Below are 24,710 nucleotides of genomic sequence, written 5' to 3'. Positions count from 1 at the left end.
ACAATGAAAACTATAAAACATGCACGAAAACTGGAAATACTATAGTTACTGACAAATATGAAATCAGCCTAGATAAAGATAGTCTATCAATAACCTGGACAACCAATCTGATGAACCTAACATATCTAAAAAGTCTAAATGCAACCCATAATAAAATTAAGGCTTATCAACTTCACATAATAAACGGAATTGTGACAGAAGAAACACTTGTTCGATCTACTGACTATATGAAAGCTCTTAATTTATATTATGTTTACTACATAAATCTGATGAATAGTTTGAATCTAACAATAAAAGAGTCTGGAGTTCATGTATTGAGCGGACCCGAAGGTACAGAAATTAATATGAAGAATGAAATTGATAATCAACATTTTAATATGTCAATATATTTTAATAATTACTTATCGGAGTTCATGTACAATTTTCTATACATATCAATTGATTACAATGGAACACTTCTTCTTCACAATGACATTTTTCATCGTAATACCCAATTGAAAGCAATTAAATTCAGTTCGGGAACTTTAAATAATCTAAGCTCAAAGACTTTTAAAAATATGTCAAACATAACATGGTTGACCTTTCATAATTGTACTTTAGATAATCATGAGTTTTTCAGGTAGGTGTTTACATATATGTTTCAGTCCAATATACTTAAAATTCAATTAATTTCAGATCCAGGGCACTTCAAAATAATTTAATATTTTTAAGTTTTTTACACGATAAGAAAATTGACTTGAAACTTTTTGAAAGTTACAAAAAACTTGAAATCATATACGTAAATACGAAAGATAAATCGTATTATTCACAAGAGATTGTCAAAACCAATGTGACAGCAATTGTTTGTGACGATTTCAATACGTTGTGCATCTTTAATGTTGGCATAAACGGCAAACGATGTCCCAGCGGATGCACTTGTGGATCGAAAGAAGTCCAGCCGATTGAGTTTATCATCAACTGCACTCGGCAAGGACACCCAAACATTCCAGAGTTACCTATTCCAATTAATGGCAATACATCTCTTATTTTTGAAGGCAATAATGTTATTGAACTAGTCAATACTTCGGCAGAGGGCTATCATAATGTTCGAAAACTCTATCTGGCTAACAACAACCTAACAAACATACAAATACATCAATTGCCCAAGAATATACGACGGCTGGATATAGGAAATAATAGCATAACATCCTTGGAACCGAATGTGGCTTTATATTTGTTGGAGCGAAAAAAATTTATAATTTTGTTCCAATCGGGAATCTATTGGAAATGCAATTGCCAGAATAGGTATCTTATAAAATACCTAGAATTTATAAGGACGGAAGCGCGAGTCATGTGGTCTGATCATCCTTATAAAGAAACAGATATTCCCGTACACTTTCATCATCTTAAGGGACCATGCCCCGAGTTCTGCACCTGCTGTTTTAATGGATCTGAAGATCAGTTTATAATCGACTGCAGAAGCAAAGTGCTCGAAATATTTCCCACTTTACCGAATAATATAATTGGTGACTCTTCACTTCTTCTGGATGATAATGATATCGAAACTCTCTCAACCATATCCCTGCGGAACTCCACTTTGGGAGAACTGCACTTGAAGAATAACAGTCTAACTCATCTTCATTTGGATCAACTCCCATCCAATCTCAAAGTTTTTGATATTCGGCAAAACAACTTAACAGGACTGGATGACGATGTGACACAGTTTGTATCAAACTTAAAAGAGATTCAACTATCGGAAAATCCCTGGCAATGCAGTTGTAAGTTCACCAAGTTTCTTGCCCATCTCAGAAGAAGTTATCGCCTAGAATACCAAGCTGCTTTAAGACGTTGCAGTGGACAAGAATATTGCCCCGATCTGTGCACCTGTTGCAGAGAAGATGATAGCAATAGGTTTCTAATCAACTGCAATAGTCTGGGATTGATGGAGATACCCACTAAGCTACCCATGACAGAAAATACCATCCTTTTATTTGAAAACAATAACCTACAGACCTTGGACAGGTCCACCAAAGTCAAGGGCTATGATCAACTGAAAGAACTTCATCTAAGGTATAATAACATAACATTAATAGAGTTTCTGCCAGAGAATATTGAATTGCTCGATATAAGAAATAATTCTTTATTAACTTTAAATCAGAACCTAAGAGAACTTTTAATCCGAAAAGCGAAAAATTCCCATCTGACTATGTTTATATCTGGTAATCGATGGATTTGTCATTGCAAAGAAATACATTTTTTCCGATTTACCAAGAATCTGGCAGAGAATATCATTGATCTGTGTAAGACAGAATGCCATGATTCCAGATTGTTAGTTTCCCTGGAGGAGAAGGATCTATGCCCTGAAAAAATTCCGTTCTATGTCATCTACTTCACAACATTCATAATATTGAGCTGCCTGTTAAGTATCCTGCAATGCTTTTGGAAGTCCATACCCATGTGGTTATACGAGAAGAGACTATTCCTGAAACTGACCACTCGTCTGGAGAAGGGCACCGAGACGAAGTATGACTGCTTCTTGGCCTATTGCCACAAGGATTCACATTTCGTAAGGGAGTACGTCGAGAGGTTGGAGCATGGACGTAACCGACTTCGTTTGTGCTTCTACGAAAGAGATTGGTTGGCTGGTGAACCGATTCCCGATTGCATTTGCCACTCTGTAGAGAATTCCAAGTGCACAGTCATTCTAATGACCAAAAACTTCCTGAAATCTGTTTGGGGCCGTTTGGAATTCCGTTTGGCCCTTCATGCCACTTCCAAGGATCAGCACAAGCGGCTCATTGTGATCATCTATCCGGGTGTGGAGAACTTTAATAATCTCGATGGCGAATTACAAAGCTACATGAAACTGAATACCTATCTGATGCGAAATGATGTCAATTTCTGGAGTAAACTTGTCTATGCCTTGCCCCACAAGATGGAAGATGGCATGGACTTGATTAATATAGCACCTTAAACTTACAATTTATATATCGTTTGAATGTAATTAAGCTTTACCATTATTTGTTACATAATTAGAAAGATATATTTTTGAAAAACACTTTTCCTTCACTTTTTTTGTGTGTGAATTTTGGCAAGCATTTGATCCATCAAAATCGGCTTACTTTATTTAAGTAAATTTAATACAACTCAAGGGTATTCAAACTTTCGTTCGGCTAAAAAATTAAATGTTAATTAAATAATGCTCCAATTGCCAACGGAGCGACCATTTCATTGAGTAATCGTATTTTTTCCCCGATTAATTGCAATTCCATACTCAAACCAACTTCCGTCATCAGATCCCTGCGGAATAACACAATTTTGCTGGCATAATTTATTACGTTACGGCTTTGCATTAGTAGAGTTTTAAACTTTCATCTGAATAGAAATGTCGCTAAAAATACTTAATATAATTCTGCTGTTCTTGGCAATTAGTTTAAGTGAGTTAAATATTCAAGAACCATATGAAATAAACCTCATCAGACCAGATTACTGTGATGATTATTGTGCTGATAAAAGTATAAAGAGCAATGACAGTGAGAATGATAAAACATGCACGAATACTGGAACTACTGTGACCACTGATATATACAAAATGGAAATATTACAAAAAAGGCAATTTTATAAACTGGTATTAATAACTTGGAAAACCAAACTGATCGACTTCACAAAGCTGAGAAAACTGAAAGCGTTGCCAAGTAAAATTATGGCAACTTATTTCGAAATACGATATACGGAAACGGTCACAGAAGATATACCTATTGAAATCACTCAATATATGAAAGTTCTTAATTTATATTACATTGTGTATGCAAAATTAATGAAAACAAAACATATTGAAATTGATGAGGTTGAAGTTTTTCTCTCAGGTGGACCGCAAATTGCAAATTTCCGTTGCTATAGACCAAATAAAAACCAACCACTCGAAATGTCATCAATTTTAAACAATTATTTATTGAACACAAAAAAAAATTTACGAGAATTGAAAATTTCGTGTAATCGTAAACATATTTTTCGCAACGACACTTTTCAATTTAATCCGCAACTGGAGATTATTGAATTCACCCAATTAACTTTAAAAAATCTAAACTCATTGATATTTGAAAATTTAAGAAAAGTAAAAGAATTGTCATTTTCCGCTTGCCACTTGGACAACACTGAGTTTCTGAGGTAGGTATTAAATAAATGCTATGTAAATTCTACTTGTTTTTTAAATATACATTGTAAATACGATTTCAGATCGACTACACTTCAGAAAAGTTTAAAACGCTTAGGTTTAATGGACCTTAATAAAATTGACTTGAAATATCTTGAAAATTACAAAGAACTTAAAGTTATTAATGTAAATGATGTGGAAAAAATCGATTACTCCAAAGAGATAGCCAAAACAAATATAACAGCTTTTATTTGTGGGACTTATGGGGAATTGTGTTACTTTAATTTCGGTATAAATGGCAAACATTGTCCTAGCAAATGCGTTTGTCAAGTGGATCAGTCCAGTATTTCGACTTTCATAAACTGCTCTGGCCAAGGACTAAGAAATATTCCAGAATTACCAAAGCCAATCAAAGGAGAGATATCTCTATTTTTTGAAAACAATGGTCTTACACAATTACCTAACACTTCGTTAGAGGGCTATGATAATTTACTGGGACTGCAACTAACTAATAATAATCTAACTACTATACAGATAAATCAATTGCCTAAGAACCTAAAGTGGCTGGATATACGAAATAATAACATTATGTCTTTTAATCCAAATGTTGCCAAGTTCTTCTTAAATCAAAAGGATAATATATTACTGATTCAATCTGGAATATATTGGAAATGCAATTGCAACAATACAAGTCTATTTCAATTCTTAAACTTGCTTAGGAAGAACAAGAAAGTTGAGTTGAATTATAGTCCTTATACAAGTTTTGACAATTCTGTATATTTTTACCACCTAAAGGCACCTTGCCCCGAGTTCTGCACCTGCTGTTTCAATGGATCCGAAGATCAATTTATAATCGACTGCAGAAGCAAAACCTTAGAAACATTTCCCAATTTACCGAATAATATAATTGGTGACTCTTCACTTCTTCTGGATGATAATGACATCGAAACTCTCTCAACCATATCCCTGCGGAACTCCACTTTGGGAGAACTGCACTTGAAGAATAACAGTCTAACTCATCTTCATTTGGATCAACTCCCATCCAATCTCAAAGTTCTTGATATTCGGCAAAACAACTTAACAGGACTGGATGACGATGTGACACAGTTTGTATCAAACTTAAAAGAGATTCAACTATCGGAAAATCCCTGGCAATGCAGTTGTAAGTTCACCAAGTTTCTTGCCTACCTCAGAAGGAGTTATCTCCCAGAATACCAAGCTGCTTTAAGACGTTGCAGTGGACAAGAATATTGCCCCGATCCGTGCACCTGTTGCAGAGAAGATGATAGCAAGAGGTTTATAATCAACTGCAATAGTTTGGAATTGAAAGAGATACCCACTAAGCTACCCATAACAGAAAATACCACCCTTCTGTTTGAAAATAACAACTTACAGACCTTGGACAGGTCCACCAAAGTCGAGGGCTTTGATCAACTGAAACAACTTCATCTAAGGTACAATAACATAACAAATATAGAGATTCTGCCAGAGAATATTGAATTGCTCGATATAAGAAATAATTCTTTATTGACTTTAAATGAGAACCTAAGAGAACTTTTAATCCGAAAAGCGAAAAATTCCCATCTGACTATGTTTATATCTGGTAATCGATGGATTTGTCATTGCAAAGAAATACATTTTTTCCGATTTACCAAGAATCTGGCAGAGAATATCATTGATCTGTGTAAGACAGAATGCCATGATTCCAGATTGTTAGTTTCCCTGGAGGAGAAGGATCTATGCCCTGAAAAAATTCAGTTCTATGTCATCTACTTCACAACATTCATAATATTGAGTTGCCTGTTAAGTATCCTGCAATGCTTTTGGAAGTCCATACCCATGTGGTTATACGAGAAGAGACTATTCCTGAAACTGACTACTCGTCTGGAGAAGGGCAACGAGACGAAGTACGATTGTTTCTTGGCCTACTGCCACAAGGATTCACATTTCGTAAGGGAGTACGTCGAGAGATTGGAGCATGGACGTAACCGACTTTGTTTGTGCTTCTACGAAAGAGATTGGTTGGCTGGTGAACCGATTCCCGATTGCATTTGCCACTCTGTAGAGAATTCCAAGTGCACAGTCATTCTAATGACCAAAAACTTCCTGAAATCTGTTTGGGGCCGTTTGGAATTCCGCTTGGCACTTCATGCCACTTCCAAGGATCAGCACAAGCGGCTCATTGTGATCATCTATCCGGGTGTGGAGAACTTTAATAATCTCGATGGGGAATTACAAAGCTACATGAAACTGAATACATATCTGATGCGAAATGATGTCAATTTCTGGAGTAAACTTGTCTATGCCTTGCCCCACAAGATGGAAGATGGCATGGACTTGATTAATATAGCACCTTAAACTTACAATTTATATATCGTTTGAATGCTTTACCATTATTTGTTACATAATTAGAAAGATATATTTTTGAAAAACACTTTTCCTTCACTTTTTTTGTGTGTGAATTTTGGCAAGCATTTGATCCATAAAAATCGGCTTACTTTATTTAAGTAAATTTAATACAACTCAAGGGTATTCAAACTTTCGTTCGGCTAAAAAATTAAATGTTAATTAAAATAATGCTCTAATTGCCAACGGAGCGACCATTTCATTGAGTAATCGTATTTTTTCCCCGATTAATTGCAATTCCATACTCAAACCAACTTCCGTCATCAGATCCCTGCGGAATAACACAATTTTGCTGGCATAATTTATTACGTTACGGCTTTGCATTAGTACAGTTTTAAACTTTCATCTGAATAAACATAGAAATGTCGCTAAAAATAATTAATATATTTCTCCTATTCTTGGCAATTAGTTTAAGTGAGTTAAATATTCAAGAACCATATGAAATAAATCTCATCAGACCAGATTACTGTGATGATTATTGTGCTGATAAAAGTATAAAGAGCAATGACAGTGAGAATGATAAAACGTGCACGAATACTGGAACTACTGTGACCACTGATATATACAAAATCGAAATATTAGAAAAAAGGCAATTTTATAAACTGGTATTAATAACTTGGAAAACCAAACTGATCGACTTCACAAAGCTGAGAAAACTGAAAGCGTTGCCAAGTAAAATTATGGCAACTTATTTCGAAATACGATATACGGAAACGGTCACAGAAGATACACCTATTGAAATCACTCAATATATGAAAGTTCTTAATTTATATTACATTGTGTATGCAAAATTAATGAAAACAAAACATATTGAAATTGATGAGGTTGAAGTTTTTCTCTCAGGTGGACCGCAAATTGCAAATTTCCGTTGCTATAGACCAAATAAAAACCAACCACTCGAAATGTCATCAATTTTAAACAATTATTTATTGAACACAAAAAAAAATTTACGAGAATTGAAAATTTCGTGTAATCGTAAACATATTTTTCGCAACGACACTTTTCAATTTAATCCGCAATTGGAGATTATTGAATTCACCCAATTAACTTTAAAAAATCTAAACTCATTGATATTTGAAAATTTAAGAAAAGTAAAAGAATTGTCATTTTCCGCTTGCCACTTGGACAACACTGAGTTTCTGAGGTAGGTATTAAAAAAATGCTATGTAAATTCTACTTGTTTTTAAAATATACAATGTAAATACGATTTCAGATCGACTACACTTCAGAAAAGTTTAAAACGCTTAGGTTTAATGGACCTTAATAAAATTGACTTGAAATATCTTGAAAATTACAAAGAACTTAAAGTTATTAATGTAAATGATGTGGAAAAAATCGATTACTCCAAAGAGATAGCCAAAACAAATATAACAGCTTTTATTTGTGGGACTTATGGGAAATTGTGTTACTTTAATTTCGGTATAAATGGCAAACATTGTCCTAGCAAATGCGTTTGTCAAGTGGATCAGTCCAGTATTTCGACTTTCATAAACTGCTCTGGCCAAGGACTAAGAAATATTCCAGAATTACCTAAGCCAATCAAAGGAGAGATATCTCTATTTTTTGAAAACAATGGTCTTACACAATTACCTAACACTTCGTTAGAGGGCTATGATAATTTACTGGGACTGCAACTAGCTAATAATAATCTAACTACTATACAGATAAATCGATTGCCTAAGAACCTAAAGTGGCTGGATATACGAAATAATAACATTATGTCTTTTAATCCAAATGTTGCCAAGTTCTTCTTAAATCAAAAGGATAATATATTACTGATTCAATCTGGAATATATTGGAAATGCAATTGCAACAATACAAGTCTATTTCAATTCTTAAACTTGCTTAGGAAGAACAAGAAAGTTGAGTTGAATTATAGTCCTTATACAAGTTTTGACAATTCTGTATATTTTTACCACCTAAAGGGACCTTGCCCCGAGTTCTGCACCTGCTGTTTCAATGGATCCGAAGATCAATTTATAATCGACTGCAGAAGCAAAACCTTAGAAATATTTCCCACTTTACCGAATAATATAATTGGTGACTCTTCACTTCTTCTGGATGATAATGACATCGAAACTCTCTCAACCATATCCCTGCGGAACTCCACTTTGGGAGAACTGCACTTGAAGAATAACAGTCTAACTCATCTTCATTTGGATCAACTCCCATCCAATCTCAAAGTTCTTGATATTAGGCAAAACAACTTAACAGGACTGGATGACGATGTGACACAGTTTGTATCAAACTTAAAAGAGATTCAACTATCGGAAAATCCCTGGCAATGCAGTTGTAAGTTCATCAAGTTTCTTGCCTACCTCAGAAGGAGTTATCTCCCAGAATACCAAGCTGCTTTAAGACGTTGCAGTGGACAAGAATATTGCCCCGATCTGTGCACCTGTTGCAGAGAAGATGATAGCAATAGGTTTCTAATCAACTGCAATAGTCTGGGATTGATGGAGATACCCACTAAGCTACCCATGACAGAAAATGCCATCCTTTTATTTGAAAACAATAACCTACAGACCTTGGACAGGTCCACCAAAGTCAAGGGCTATGATCAACTGAAAGAACTTCATCTAAGGTATAATAACATAACATTAATAGAGTTTCTGCCAGAGAATATTGAATTGCTCGATATAAGAAATAATTCTTTATTAACTTTAAATCAGAACCTAAGAGAACTTTTAAGCCGAAAAGCGAAAAATTCCCATCTGACTATGTTTATATCTGGTAATCGATGGATTTGTCATTGCAAAGAAATACATTTTTTCCGATTTACCAAGAATCTGGCAGAGAATATCATTGATCTGTGTAAGACAGAATGCCATGATTCCAGATTGTTAGTTTCCCTGGAGGAGAAGGATCTATGCCCTGAAAAAATTCAGTTCTATGTCATCTACTTCACAACATTCATAATATTGAGTTGCCTGTTAAGTATCCTGCAATGCTTTTGGAAGTCCATACCCATGTGGTTATACGAGAAGAGACTATTCCTGAAACTGACTACTCGTCTGGAGAAGGGCAACGAGACGAAGTACGATTGTTTCTTGGCCTACTGCCACAAGGATTCACATTTCGTAAGGGAGTACGTCGAGAGATTGGAGCATGGACGTAACCGACTTTGTTTGTGCTTCTACGAAAGAGATTGGTTGGCTGGTGAACCGATTCCCGATTGCATTTGCCACTCTGTAGAGAATTCCAAGTGCACAGTCATTCTAATGACCAAAAACTTCCTGAAATCTGTTTGGGGCCGTTTGGAATTCCGCTTGGCACTTCATGCCACTTCCAAGGATCAGCACAAGCGGCTCATTGTGATCATCTATCCGGGTGTGGAGAACTTTAATAATCTCGATGGCGAATTACAAAGCTACCTGAAACTGAATACCTATCTGATGCGGAATGATGTCAATTTCTGGAGTAAACTTACTTATGCCTTGCCGCACAAGATGATAGAAGAGAACCAGGATATGGAGATAATCGATGTTGAACCGGAAAACTTAAGAGCAGAACCATGATTAATATTAAAGTAATCAGTACCCAAATATTTAAGTATTATATTTGTTTCATGATTTTGTTTTTAATTACATATATATTCTAAATTCTCTAAAGAATACTTATTAGCATTTCAACTAAATGAGGTAATGAATATTAAATATGGAATTTTGGATACACAATTATGGGTTGTCACAATATAAAGGAAAAGCAATTCGAGTGAATCAATTTTAGAAAAAACTGTAAGTAACTTTCTAAAATCAAAACAAATTTTGAAATTTATTTTTAGTTCTTTTTAACTAATTTGCCATTAAAACGCGTTTTCCAATTTCCGACATTAATATTATGAAAACAAAAAATCTCCAGCGGCTTTAGGACAATCGTTTTTGAAAGAGAGATTTCATATCTTTACCTCCTTCTGTCGCTCCGTCTGTGTGTGAGAGTTGGCTCTGTCTCTGGTCTCAGATCTTGGCAATTCTCCACCTTCGGTTGTTAAGCAAACAACAATCAATAAGTAAAAACTGCCTGACCACGCCCACCACCCAGAGCCACATCCTTGTACTTATATGAATGTGTGTCTGCCACAAATTTGCCCCTGCCAATAATTCAATTAGAGAAGACAGGAGAAACCTGCTGCCTCCTGATGGTGGTAGAAGGGAAGCAACTTTAGCTACAGCTTCAGTTCCAGCATTTTTATTATTATTATTTTTTGTTGTTGTTGTTTTTGCCCAATTGGCGCACATTAATCAATTGGCACGATCACAGGCCAAGTGAAGCCAACAACAAGTACCACAAGTAAGCCAACTTGGAATGGCAATTAAAAGCAGATTAATAAGTCGCTTTTATCCAGTTGCCCAGTTCTCAATTTCAATTCTACAAACAGTTCAGTTCAGTTGCACCTGAACTGTGCAAAGAGTAGATAGAGCAAGAGTGAGAGCAAAAGCCCAATGATGATCTCGAATTACTTGAGCTCAAACTTTAATTGCACTTTTCATACTTGTTAATTTTTCAATTTTCCTGCCCACCACCAGATCCACCACCAACTGAGTGGGACTTAAGACCCACAACGACTGTTGACCAGTTGCCAACTGTCGAATATCGAACATTGAATTTGTTCGTTTGTCATCGCCAGAGACCACACGGATGCCGATCGATGCAGGTGGACATGTTTGCCCCACCATCTAGCACCACCAGCTGAGAGCACTCATTGTGGGGGCGCCTGCTTCCAGGTCGCTTTTCTACTGTCCATTTTTACTTTTCTGTGGAGCAAATTAATTGCTAGCGATTAAAATTCAAATTTTCCATGCAACTTTGCGTGAGGCAACTTTTTCTCGCTCTCTCTCTATCTTTTTTTCTCTCTGTCTTTTCCTCTCACGTTCTCTTTGTATAAAGTAAAAATCATTTATAGCATTTTAGGGCGTGGATCGTGTGGGTAACTCGTCCAACTTATTTTGCATTGCAAATTTGCCATGAAATTTTCACTAAATCATTGAATCCATTAGTCCACAAATGTCATGACATCTCTTAGTGAATGTCCAGGACATAGGAAAACTGTGAAACATAAATTACAAGAAATTATTTATAGGTAACGAAAATCACTTAAAGAAAAGGCTATACTCTAATGTACTTTAATTGGCATTAAAGACCATAGAGAAACGAAACTCATTTACGAATACGTTGTATAAATCAAAGTTTATACATTAAATAATTTAAAAAAATTGCCTTCAATTGTATTCCAACCTCTCTTACTAAGCTAAGAGGCATATCCTAGGAATGGGTTATAAATTAACTAAAATTTAAAGTTTATTTAAAAGACTAACGTCACCGCGATTATTGAAGTCAGTTTAGTTAAATGAAAGTAATTAAATGATCCTGTTCCAGTTTTAGTAAATTGTGAATAGCAAGAACAATAAAAGAAAGATCGTTGCCAAAGCGATTTATGGTTTTTGTACTTTCTTGTCTAGGATTTCAATAGGAATTTAAATTAATTCTCCTTTTCTTATTATGCATGCCTAATGTAATTTAATCAAATTACAAAATTCAACTACTGTGTGATCAAAAATTGTTTTGGTTTGTCTCAACCTGTACTTAAAGAAGCAACAACATATAAGGACTTCACATCTGATCCCAAATTACGAAACATGTACCAATTGGAGCAAATCCTCAAACGTTTTGAAATTAAAATATTTTACTAAGAAAAAAGAGTGTTTTTTAAAGTGTTATGATTCGATGACAAACTGACTATTTAAACGTTTTTTTTTCAAGAAAGTTATTATAAAAGTAAGTTAAAAAAGTTTTTCGTTATATATTATTCTCTTATTCTTTTTGAAATTATCTCATCTAAAAAATCAGCTGACGTCGCAATTTGCCTTAAGTATCCCTGCTAAATAGAGTAAATAGAGTCCCGGCCAAAAATTGAATGGATGTTTTGACCAGTTTTCAAGAACAAGAATCCAAAACACGCAAACAAAAACCACATTCTTATAAGCTATCCCTTAGTTAAACTAGTATTTGTAGTGACATTATTTAGTTAGCATTCGCAATGGTAACACCATAACCCATATAAAAGCTTGCCAAGAAAAGTTCTTGATAAAAGGTTAATAGGTAAGTTTTTGTTTAGAAGGTTGCAGCAAATATTTTCCCCAGTTGGCCTAATGAACCCAAAAAATAAGCGAAAATCAATAATCATCTGGCAGTCAATCTTTCTTTCTTCTACATTTTGTGTTTTTGTTTGTTTGTTTTTGTTTCTTTTGTGGCCTAAACCGCTCAGCTTGAAAGTCAAGAGCAAGTAGCCAAAGTTCAAGTCATAACTCAGTGATTCCTGGCCCCGCCATCATCATAATCATCAAGGCACATCATCATCTGCATCATCTGCAAGAGGCCAGCAGTCAGCCAGCAAGAAATACAACAAAAAAAAAGTTTGCCTCTAAATCAAGCCCACATAAGAGATCGAGGAGGAGTCGGCTGAAACAGGAGGCAGACTAGGTAGGGTCTTCGTTTTTTTGTTGTATTTTCTTTTGTTTTTTTTTGTTTTTTGGACAGTTTTGCTAAAAACAGTAGCCAGTGGAAAAATCGCCATCATCATCGTCATGGCGAACATGTGTAGAACCCACAGCTTGGACTTGGCTACAATAAATTGTGAAATATCTGAAATGATGTTGCATCTTCTAGCCATATTTGGTTCTATATAAATGCAGTTTTTGTACATTTTTATTGACCTGCTAAGAGGCCTCTGGGCGGTTACCATTAGCGTTGTATGAGTAATATTTTTGGCGTTTTCTTCATTTTTTTTTTACTTCTCAAATTTACACGATTAATTTGTTAACAAACATTTTTTATACAAGCATAGGCATAAATCTATTAATTAAGTTGACATTTGTTTTGCTGTAGCTTGTTAATAAATTGGCTATGATTTTTCAAGAAAAACGCAAGAGAGTCTCTAGAGATCTCTCTCGCTCGCTCTTTCTCTAGCCTCTGATTGTTTTACGCTCTGTTGCTCTCTCTTTTTGCCTTCCTTTAGGTAGAGTTGTGTGTAAATTTGTTGAAATTTAAGACAGTGGGTGGTCTCTAGGCAATTGGCAAACGGGTGTTATGAATCAACTTCCACTCTCATAGTGAATACAGCAGAGATTCAATATAATGAACGTGTTTTTTCAGACAAAAAAATTGTTTACCTTAAAAACTTTGACTGTTTGAACGAAATTAGTTAATAATTTATATAATATATAAGGAATATATTCATTCAATTTCTAAAACAATGTAGCTTTTAGTTTACTTAAATGAATAATCTAGTTCATAGTCTGATAGGATTTATCAATTATAAGAATTGTCAAGACGTATAAGAGAAAACTAGTTATCAATTAAAACAACTCTTTACAAATCTTCTCCCATAAATTTTATCTTAATTTCTTTGATTTAGTTTAAAATTTCGATTCATTATTAAACTATTTCATACCATGAATATATACTTTAGATGCTGCAAAAATAATTTCAGAATCTGTGAAATATCTAAAACTAAATTTATCTAAATTGACAATCTTATGTCAATTTATTACCTGTTACAAAAATATAAGTGAGACAACCAACCTAATGAGTTTCTTACCCAAAAGCTTCTTACTAGACTAGAGAGAACTCTAGACTATTCAATGTAGATGACCTATTATTCAAGTTATTTATTATAAAATTTTGTTAACAATAAGTAATTAAAAGAAAGAAATAAATACTGAAAATTTCCTTTTTTTGAATACTTAAAGAATTTATATGCTTCAGGTGGAAAGTATCCATATATACTCGATTTTAAAGACCCTCAGAATAATTACTCATAATTTTTGTTTTTTTTTTTTAAATTTTATGATCCTAAGTTTAAATTTCTTAAGAATTTTATCTTCAAGATGTCTAATCTTTAATCTTTTATATAAAAGAGCTTCTATACCTAGACCAAGGAACGGCTTTGCTGCTCTGACCTACTTCGAATTGTTAATTAGAATTAATTCTCATGCAATTAAATAATAATTATAATAATTCGAATTTTGAGAAAAGAACTTTCCAATTTAGATATTCAATGTTGGGAGCTTTTACTGTGACAAAACTCTTTTATGCAGTGCTGCTGTTTTGGTGTGTATAAATTTGCCAAATTAAAAAGCAACGACACGACCAACAACCCATTTGAAGTTGAAAACTAAAGCTAGTGGGCCACCCACCGCCGCCCCCAGATGACGATGCCGTTGACGATGACGCAACAGGGTGCCCCTGTCGTCTATAAATAAACCAAGCTGGCAAAGTAAATCAAAACCAACCAGCGACTCCGACGATGTCTGAACATGTGGCGCTCCAGTTGATGTTGGTGGATATGAGAGAACTGAATTCAAAGACAGGGCCCAGTGCCAGAGACAGCCAGCCAACAGTCAGTCCAGTTACTTAGAGTTGGCAGGATCAAGTGGGCCGCCAACACTCGCTGGTGGTCGGGTGTGGTCCGAATCCAACTGGCCTGGTATTTTTGTGTTTTTTTTTTGGGGGGAGATTTGGATTTGTCATCATCATCACATAAATTCGTTACGCATTTTTTTTTATCCTGTGTTTCTGTACACAGACAATGCAACCATAAAATGTTACTGATCTTTTGATCTCTTTGCGATCTGCGATATGGCATCTGCTGTGCTCTTGCTCTTCTCTTCAATCCTGTCAACATCTTATTTCCAACTCTTGACATGATTGATTTTTCATGTTCACCCAGACTCATAGTCCATGCCAATACCAAGTCTGGCCTTGTGTGGACTTTCTCAAAAAATATTTCACACACAGAAATGATGGTGCAAAAAGAAAACATTTTTGAAACATTTTCTTAACCAAATTCCATTAGTTTGGTTATATGAAAATTTTCTTATGCTCTATAAGTTAATGGGTTTGGGTTAGGAGTGTTTGAAACAGAGATAAAGTTGTTAAAATATTATTAATATTATAATATAATAATTGTTTATTGATTAATTTTTTTTTAATTATTCGTTTTATATGTTAAAGACTAGGCTTTATGTGGTGAAGTTATTTGATCTGATAACTGAACATAGCATCTTTGGCACAAAAGTTTCCATAGATTTTTAAATTGTAATTAATATGAAATAAAGTCAAAAAATATTATAAAACAAAATTAATTACATGTTCGTTTAGCATTAGAAGTTTACCATGTGTGTACTTAAGATGGTCAAAAACGTTTCCTATTATTTAATATTAATAGAAACAAATACATACTTATAGTTTAAAATATTTAAATATTGATTCAAATGTTGTACTATATAAATTATCTTATTACATATTAAAGTAAAATATATATGTTTCATAAAAGTAGTAGGTACAAATATTTGATTCAAAAAAAGGTTCTTGAGTTTGTTCAAAGTTTATTTATTTTTTTTTCCATAGCTATAACCAGGGACATATTATAAGTTATACTAAAAAACATACATGATAAAAATGAACTTTAATTTTTTTTAGATTTTCTTCAAGAAAGATCATTAATTTTAAGTGATATAATAAAAATCATTTATAAAAATCTTTTGTGCTAAAACTCATTTTTAAAGAGCAGCTTCTGTGTCAAATATTTTAGAAATGTATTTTGCACATCCGTGAAAAGGGATTTGAGGTGTGTAACTTATAACTCCTATAGAATACTTACTACTGTAGTTTTATATTTGTATTTATAAGAATTTGTCAAGCACCAATCAAACGTTAGGCCATAGTAAATGGACTTTAAAACACTTTATTTAACAAATATTTTGCCGTTTATGGGAATTATGTACCAGATTCCCGCTACTTCCCCTCTTCTATCCATAATTTTTAAAGAGTTTTCCACACACATCCACACACTTGATGTTCAGAGAGATCGGGGGCAACAACAACAACAGATTCTTTTAGCAGTAAAAGTGCCTTAAAATGTAAGTAATTGAAATTTATCGTTTTGCCTGATGTTGCGCAAATTATTTTGTTGTGAACGAACAACTAACGTCTTTTGGACGGCTTTTTGTGGTGCAACAATCAATCGAACCGACTGACGACTATATATGGCCAGGAACTGAAGAAAACACTTAAGCTGGTGAGACAATTTCATTTGACCAAAATTAGAAGGTAAAAAGCAAAGGAAACGTTAACGTTAGAAATGTGTGTGAGAAGCAGAATAAGAAACAGTTAAGTTTAGGTTGTTCTGTTTTTTTTTTTTTTTTGTATTTTTTGGGCGGCTGGGAAAAGTTATTAATATGGGTCGTTTGGAGAAGGTAACAGCAAACAAAACAAAAAGGTGCCTTAAAAAAAGGTTTTGCCAATTTTGGTAGCTTGATTTGTCACGATGCCTTTTTTCCCCCAGAGGGTTTGTTTTCTTGTGTTTCCTTTAAGAAGACAAACAAATTGGTCTGTAGTTGAAAATTGACAAGAATTTCGTGACTTTGTCACCTTCCTTTTTTTTCTGTGGTTTTCTTTTTTTCTCTTTGTGGTTGATCTTACAACGCCCTGAAAAGGCAGGCACAGGCTGAGCTTTCTTTACCTCACTCTTTTTTTTACTTATTTATTTTTGTTTTTTTTTTTGTTTTTGTTTTTCTCTCCCTTTGTGCCGCTCGTTAAGGTGGCAGCCAGCGCGTGCTCCGTCCCAACCAGCATCAGAAACAGTAACACTGAACTGCTCTTCCTGCCCTCCGCCAAATCACTTCATCATCATCATCATCGACACTGAGACGAGGGACAGGGATTGTGTCGCGCGGAGGGGGGAATAGCTTCTAAAGTCAAAGCTGCTGCTGCAACTGCAAAACTCTTGTCAGATTTATTTGTTTGTTTGTTTTTTTATTTTCAGCCTTTTGTTTGTTATTTTAGTTTTGGTTTTTTTTTTTTGTGAATGCTCTTTTTAGTTTCGAAAATTATGACAAATAGTCAAATCATTTGGAAATATCATAAAATTAATTATTTATTACTGGCATTTTAAAGATTGTCATATATTATATTTTATTCGTTTTAAGGAATTTTTCAATAAACAAATTAGTACGCAATGTATTCTTTACTTTAATGATTGGCTAACGTTTATTTTGGCTTAAATGTTAATTCATATAAAAAAGAAAAATGGGTTAATGTGTTAATCAAAAGTTAATCAAAAGACGAGATCGATACATTTATGATAAGTTTCCCTAGGACTTCAAAAATGTTCAATTTATGTTAAAAAATATGCAAAAATAAAGTAAGAGGATCTTTTAAAAATATAAAAGCAACAAAAATTTAAAAAACAAATTTGAAATTGCATATCCGTTATTAAGGATTATTAACTTATAGTGAACAAGTGATTACAATAAAGTTAGTAATAAATCAAAATAGTCGACAAGAATAAGAAAAACGAAGAATAATAATAAAGTTTGTAAGTTAAAAAAGCGATTTAAACAATACAATAGGGCTTATTTTTAATAGATATTCGCTTGAATTAAAAAATACAAAATATGGCTCAAAATTAGATTGAAAATTCAAAAAAATGTTCGTTTATACATACGTATATCTTCTCCATATTTTCGTATATCTTAAAAAGATTAAGCATAATAACAAAGATATTAATAATAAGAAAACATTTTAACATAAAAATAAATAAAATTTTTCTATTGATCAGAGAGTTTTAAAAATTCTTAACTTAACTTGTGGATGCTTCTAGATTTTCAAAAAGGAACTACATATAAAATTCTTTGCAAAATAAGAGAACTCAAATTTGAAAAAACGCCTCATGCCTAAAATTAATTCAGTTCAGTCTTTATAGAGTATTCCAAATTCATTCACAAATCACAACTTTTTGTGATATCTTTTCCTTTTATTTGATTTAAGTTTAGCTTTTTCTTACTTTTTACTTGACGTTTGTTTCTTGGTTTGCTTTTGGTTGTACCTGTAACCTTTTGCACTTGGTACCCTGTTGTTTGTTTGGCGTTTTTTTTTTTACTTATTTCTTTTGCTGTCGTACTTCGCTCCTTTAATTTAATGAATTTTTTCTGGCGATCCTACAGTTTTCTGACAGTTACACGGACAGGGCGGAAAGAGGTGGAGCAAAGGCAAGAAATGGAGGCGGAATTGTCGCCTTATTTGTGTGGGGCATTGAATTTCTCGAATTTATTCCCTTTGAGTGTTTTTCGTTTTTCTTTTTCGTTTGTTTTTGTTATCATATGGAAAGCATCAGGTCAGGTGAGACGAGGCTTGGCAACGCCCTGAATTGAACCAGCCTACATACTATATATGTATGTATGCTGAACCGATTGTTACTGCGTTTTAGTTTTTATTTATGGCAAATATAGCCAAATTGAGTAAGAAAACTTCGTGTCTGGATGTCACCTACTCTACCTAACACAAAGTTTTGTATTTTTAGCATTTTCTAGCCCATTTTTATTTGAGGCCAACTCAAAGAAGTTTTGCCATTATGAGTTGACATTAGAAAAGAAAAGCCAAGAACACAGAACATGGCCAAGTATATCGATATGGCCCTAGACTGACCTCATTGGCAACATGTTTCTGTTGGCCATTGTTGGCCAATTTGTTGCAATTGGCCAGTCTGCCTGTGCCACTTTAAAGTTTAAACTGAACAAGCTAACAACAACGCAAACAAACAGGAAAACAAATAACATTTTTGAGGCCAAAGGCAAGATTTGCCTGGTCAAAACAGAGTCAAGCCAATATTTGTGTAAAATATAAGTAAATTGGGTTAACTCATAAAAGATTCTAGAATTTTTATACTTTTAGCTTGTTGTTCAAGATGGCAGCAAGTGAAAATATTCTATTTCGATTCTTTTTTGAGAGCAATTAATGGAATTGAACCCTGATGGAAATTTATATTTTAATTTGTATTTTTTTTCTTACACTAAGCTACAGATACAATTAAACCTTAGTTTGCCTTGTCTTGGATAAGTACTTAGTACGAAACTATCAATTTTGTTTAGTATTAAACTCATTAAAGTAAATATTGTTTTACATTTCCAACCAGTTTCAAGATTATTATTAGCATTGTCCAAGAAATGAATACAAATTAATATGAAAAATGTATTTTAAAAAATGTTCCTTCTAAGCAGTCTATTATTATTAAATTTGGATTTTCACTGCGTTCTTCGGATTTTAATGAAATTTTGGACATTTCAAAGGTATATTATTCATTTTATTAGCTAGTTATATACACTTCAGAGTTTATACTACCTTTATAATTTTTGTTTATGGTTCAAATTAAGATTATAGTATTCTAAAACTTGTATAAGCTTTAATTTAGAATATTCTTATTATTTATATTAGAAAATTAACACGAAACAATACATTTTTCATTATTTTGAAAAGTTAAGCAAAAGCAACTAAAGCTTTGATATTTATTTTAATATTTATTAGTTAACATATACAGGACTAATTTTATCGCACTTTACTGAAAATATTTCTTAAACAATTAAATTCCTAAATTTGAAAGTTATTGAAACTTTTTAAAGAATATTTATTTATTAATTATTTATTATCGACCTAGACCCGGCAAACAACAAGGTTTGATAAATTTTATTATAAATATTAAGTACTAATATTGTGACAATAAGATCTTTAAGATAGCAGTAATTCTCTTATAATTCTCATCAATTCTCTTTTTAAAATCTTATATTTCCTAAGGATATTTAACGTATATTATATTTGATTGAACATTGTTTAGGGAATGTATTCTCAAATTATCACAACAGATTATAAATAAATTTTGTTATCAAATGATAATGAAATTTGTATTATATTTTATATATAATAAACAACTGATGTTTAGCTTTTGCCCGCTGCATTCATGATCAAACGAAATTACTTCATTGTACAAGATATTAAAGCTTAATTTGAAACTCTAGAACTTTTCTTTAAGTGTACAACTATGACTATATTCGACTATCTTTTGTCTAAATGACTACATTCACACTTTGCTGCCATATGCCCGCATGTGAAGTAAACATTAAGAGGCTATAACTCTATAAATCACCATTAATTTGACAGATTCGTTTTTTACATAACTCACAGGTTCAGGTATGACCAACAGGTGAAAGCGACAATAAAATAAAATAAAAAGAAAAACAGAAGAAAAAAGTGCAGCTGGAAAAACTTTTGCCACTCGTAAAAATTTACTAACTCTCCTACATTATGCCCCTTTTTCCTCCCCCTCTTCCTTCTCCTCCTTGACCACCCTTCCTAGTCATGGCATGCAAAATCGAATTGTGTGCTAATATTTGCCAGCAAATAAAATAAAGAAAACAAAACAAAAAAGAAAAAACTATAAACTTTTTTGCCTAAGGCCTACCAAAAATGGAGTCAAGTTGTGGGAGAGAGAGGCCGCTGCTGCTGCTGATCGACATGCAATGTCAGTGAAACTGTTTCGCGAATGGGTAAAAGTTGTTGAAAGTTGAAAAAATCATAATTTGTAGTATTATACAAGTGTAAACAGGCAAGGCCATATTGTGATCACTAAAGTTTGTATCTACAAGAACTTTGATCATCCTTAAACTTAAACGATTTAAGTTGAGATCATCCAAAGAATGTTAAACCACACAACAAAATGCCAACAAGTAAGAAAAACTTGTCAAAGGCAATTACCTTCCTCTGACTGGACATCACATTTTGACTGAGTGATGGTCGATCCTCATCTTGATCTTGGCCCCAGCTCAAGGCGCTCCGACGCGACAAAATGCCACCACACACAATTCCACAGTCGCGTCTTTTCGTTGGTGACAATAAAAGTGCCAAAGCAATTTGCGAATGCGTCTCTAATTGAGCTTCGGGCGCAGTTTTCATACCCATGCAATACGCCCCAGACATAGTCAATATGAGGAGCAGACACGTGTGACTTTCAGTTGAGAGAGTTGATATATACTGCAAGAAATCCAAAAAGTTTAAAATTGTATCATTTAAAAGTGAAAGTGCACAAAAATTTGAATTAAATTAATAGAATGAACGAAAATTATTTACAAAACTTCAATTAACACATATTTGGTTTTAGGCATAAATTTTCATTTCAGTCTAGATATTATAGATACTTGAGTCTGAGAGTTTTCTTACAGTGTACATTAAATTTATATTACCCATAGCCATGGGAGAAAGGTTTCTTTTTGGATGTCAAAGCGTTTGATTTAGTCAATGTTTTCTGGGTCTGGGTTGGAGTCTGAATCTGGCATTTGGCTCTCTCGCCTGCCAAATGACAATCAATTTGTATATTTTTGCTTGAAATTATTTCTTTAATTTTGTGCACACATGCCACCAGGTTGCAACAACATAAACACCAACACCAACACCAATTGCAACTGCAACTGCAATAGTATCTGTAGCACAGATACAGGACAGACTATTGAACCGTTTTAAAGGAATTTGAATTTTCCCCCATTTAGAAAGTTGCAGTGGGTGGATAGAAAAGATAGACTGAAGACGTATACGGAGGAGAGAGGAGTTTTTGCTTTCTGCTTCAAAGTCAACTGGGTCATTTAATAAAAAACAATTTCATATTCTAATTCCGTCAATCATATATCAGTCATCAGATATCTTTACTCAGGCAACACTGCAACTGTTTCACTCTAATTTGATCTTGATCTTTGATTTTTGCCACTCCTTCTCCCTAAATACTTCTCTTCGACTATAGTTTTTCTGATGAAATGCTTTCTACTTCATTGTTTCGAACTAAACAGACAAAAAAGACTGAGGGACTGGAACAAACAACACAGAAAAATAAATGAAATAACGTTTGACTTTTAATGGCTTTTGATTGATTATCGCGTGCCACTCTTGACTCTGTGGGTGATTCCACTACGTAGGTACTCCAACTCCATGTGGTGTCTCGTTTAACCCACGTATTTCATTTCTATTTGAAGCTCTGCTCTACTCAACTCTGGTCTCCTCTGAACGTCTGCTTAATTAGCTATCAGATATTTGTCTATACTCCTATAATTGTATGTATCTATATCTACATACCTTTTGACTTTTGTGCACGTGCTGTGTATGATTTCCTGGTATAATTGATGGTGGGGAGGGACCATTTCGCGGGGAGGTACTGAGAAGGGCAGCCATATCAAATCGATCCATCGAAATTGAAATTTATAACAAGTTTTGAACGTGGATGAGATGTTAGATAGAGTTTCGTATGCTTGTTGGTACATGAGTACCTATGTTGTTAGATGATTAGATGCAGCCACTCAGGCAGACATCTTCGATTAGAATTGAGTCCATATTTAGACATATATATTGTTACATTTTTTATATGTATTCATACACACCTTTCCATAATTTGCTTTTAACTAGTGAATAATCACTTTGCAGAAATGTTGCTTATATTTCTACTTAGTTTTTGTGAATCTTATGAATGTTTTTCCGGAATGAATCAGAATAAGTAGGAGCAATTGATAGCTAAAATCTTGTGGTTGAACTAAATGCAGCAATTTAAGTTACACATTATTAAAAATATCTGTGATTGAACTTAAAAAAGAATCTTATATATAAAGAATCTACTTTTAGCCAAAAGAGGCTACATAAAATGGACGAACGATCAAATATAAACATAAATCGACCGAAAGCTTTCCCTTAGGATTTAATAATAATCAATAAATCTCTGATTATATTTTGAATTGTAATTCCGTATTATTTCAAGTCTTACAATTAGTTAACATGTTAGGTAAAAGTAAGCCAAGTTGAAAACAAATTTTTTTTCTATCAGAAATGTGTAAATTCAAACTATAGCTAGTACGTACCTACTATTAACTAACACAATACAATTCCATTGAACCTCACAAGTCACCTTTAAGGATTAGCATACAAAACAAGTGATTACAAATTGTCATTTAGTCTTCAAACTTTCTAAGTTCATCAATATGTTGTGATCGAAAAACAGCATAAAGCTAAACTTTCCATCTAATCACAATCTAATGTTGCCAACCATTTTAGGTTACTGGCTATTAGGAGATCAACTGTTTGTGATGGCGGTTTAAGGTTACCCAACCTGAGTCTCATCCTCCCGATACCTTCCCTTGTCTCTTTGATGCTCTCTTTTGCTTGGTTACATATGTCAACACCAATGAACTTGAAACCCAATGGAGGGAAGTTTGAAGTCGACATCGCATCAGGACTTTTTGGTCTTTTTTTTGGACTTGGTGCATTTTGTATTCTAATTAGATTGTCAGCGGCACGACAACAACCTCATTTTGCCTTACAAAATGCCATTTCACATTTGCATTAGCGCCAACGTGGTTGAAGACTTTCAGACAAAAATCTCCATAAACTTTTGGAAAGGGGAAGGAGAAGGAAGACAACAGAAAGCACTGAAAGAAAAATAATATTTATATCTAAAACCTATCTTTTAGTATTTATTTTTTAAGTTTCTAAAAGGGTTTCACATTTTTGTTTTGTAGAGAGGTAAGAAAAATATATTATATTATATTTAACTCTTATTAGATATTGTCATTTTTGTTAATAATAATAACAAATTAAAGTTTTCTTACATTTTTATTTAAGGGGTCTTAAACATACAATTTTTAAATATTGAACAAAGATAGTAATTCTATATACTTATATTTGTAAACAAAAAAAAGATATCAACTTTTTTCTACATCTTCAAATAGATTAAAACATAAATCTATATGTATGCGAATTCAATTCTATATGAAATTCAATTTTTATTCGGTATTATTTCATTTTTTGCTCAGCTTAAATACTTAAAATTAATTTCGGTTTCAAACGGGTTGAAACTTAATGTTTGTTCGTTAGTATTTACTTTATTTTGAAAAGAATTATAAATCATTTCAAATCAACAAATAAATGTCAATTATTATTATGTCAATGCCCCATTCTAGTAGTTTTGTGCAGTGTAAACGTTTTGTTGATTTTTTTTCTTGTAGGAGGAGAGAAGTCAAAGTCAAAGTCAAAGTCAAAGGCAGACCATTTGCATCGTTTGAAGTTCATTAACATGCACAGGTTAATTACCGTTGTTTTTGTTGTAGTTGCTGTTGCTATTGTTGTTGCGGTTGTTATTGTTGTTGTTGTTGTTGCCTCTTGGCAACTCAAGGAAATGAGCCATTAGAGGAGAAGCTGTAATGCTTCCGCGCAAGTAGCCAAAAAAACACACACACACACAAAATAAAAACCTAAAGATAAAATGGCTAAAAGCATACATAAAAAAGACACATGTAAAATTGTTGTTGCG

The 24,710-nt window shown here is 33.4% G+C and overlaps 3 protein-coding genes across 3 annotated transcripts; all 3 read left to right on the top strand.

Annotated features, from left to right (window-relative positions):
• The first annotated feature begins 1,330 nt into the window (after nucleotides 1–1,330).
• LOC6643607 (protein toll) lies at nucleotides 1,331–2,953 on the top strand. Its single transcript, XM_002066340.1, has 2 exons — nucleotides 1,331–2,049; nucleotides 2,305–2,953. Exons 1-2 carry the CDS (start codon nucleotides 1,331–1,333, stop codon nucleotides 2,951–2,953), a joined length of 1,368 nt encoding a protein of 455 aa, XP_002066376.1.
• Nucleotides 2,954–3,506: 553 nt separating this feature from the next.
• LOC6643606 (protein toll) lies at nucleotides 3,507–6,545 on the top strand. The gene is made up of 2 exons (XM_047011039.1): nucleotides 3,507–3,512; nucleotides 4,928–6,545. Exons 1-2 carry the CDS (start codon nucleotides 3,507–3,509, stop codon nucleotides 6,488–6,490), a joined length of 1,569 nt encoding a protein of 522 aa, XP_046866995.1. The 3' UTR covers nucleotides 6,491–6,545.
• A 497-nt stretch (nucleotides 6,546–7,042) lies between these two features.
• On the top strand, nucleotides 7,043–10,056 carry LOC6643628 (protein toll). The gene is made up of 2 exons (XM_047011038.1): nucleotides 7,043–7,048; nucleotides 8,464–10,056. The coding sequence occupies exons 1-2, from the start codon at nucleotides 7,043–7,045 to the stop codon at nucleotides 10,054–10,056; spliced, it is 1,599 nt and encodes a 532-aa protein (XP_046866994.1).
• The last annotated feature ends 14,654 nt before the right edge of the window (nucleotides 10,057–24,710 follow it).

This window comes from Drosophila willistoni, assembly GCF_018902025.1.
Source record: "Drosophila willistoni isolate 14030-0811.24 chromosome 2R unlocalized genomic scaffold, UCI_dwil_1.1 Seg200, whole genome shotgun sequence".
Lineage (NCBI taxonomy): Eukaryota > Metazoa > Arthropoda > Insecta > Diptera > Drosophilidae > Drosophila > Drosophila willistoni.
The sequence above is the reverse complement of the archived record's forward strand: the minus strand, read 5'-3'. Positions and strand labels throughout refer to the sequence as shown.

What these genes read in the sequence shown, in the direction of transcription:
- LOC6643607 (XM_002066340.1), top strand. Translation starts at nt 1,331, where the DNA reads ATGTGGTCTGATCATCCTTATAAAGAAACAGATATTCCCGTACACTTT. An exon ending in CTGAAAGAACTTCATCTAAG is followed by an intron (nt 2,050 to 2,304) that starts GTATAATAACAT and finishes CCATGATTCCAG; the next exon opens with ATTGTTAGTTTCCCTGGAGG.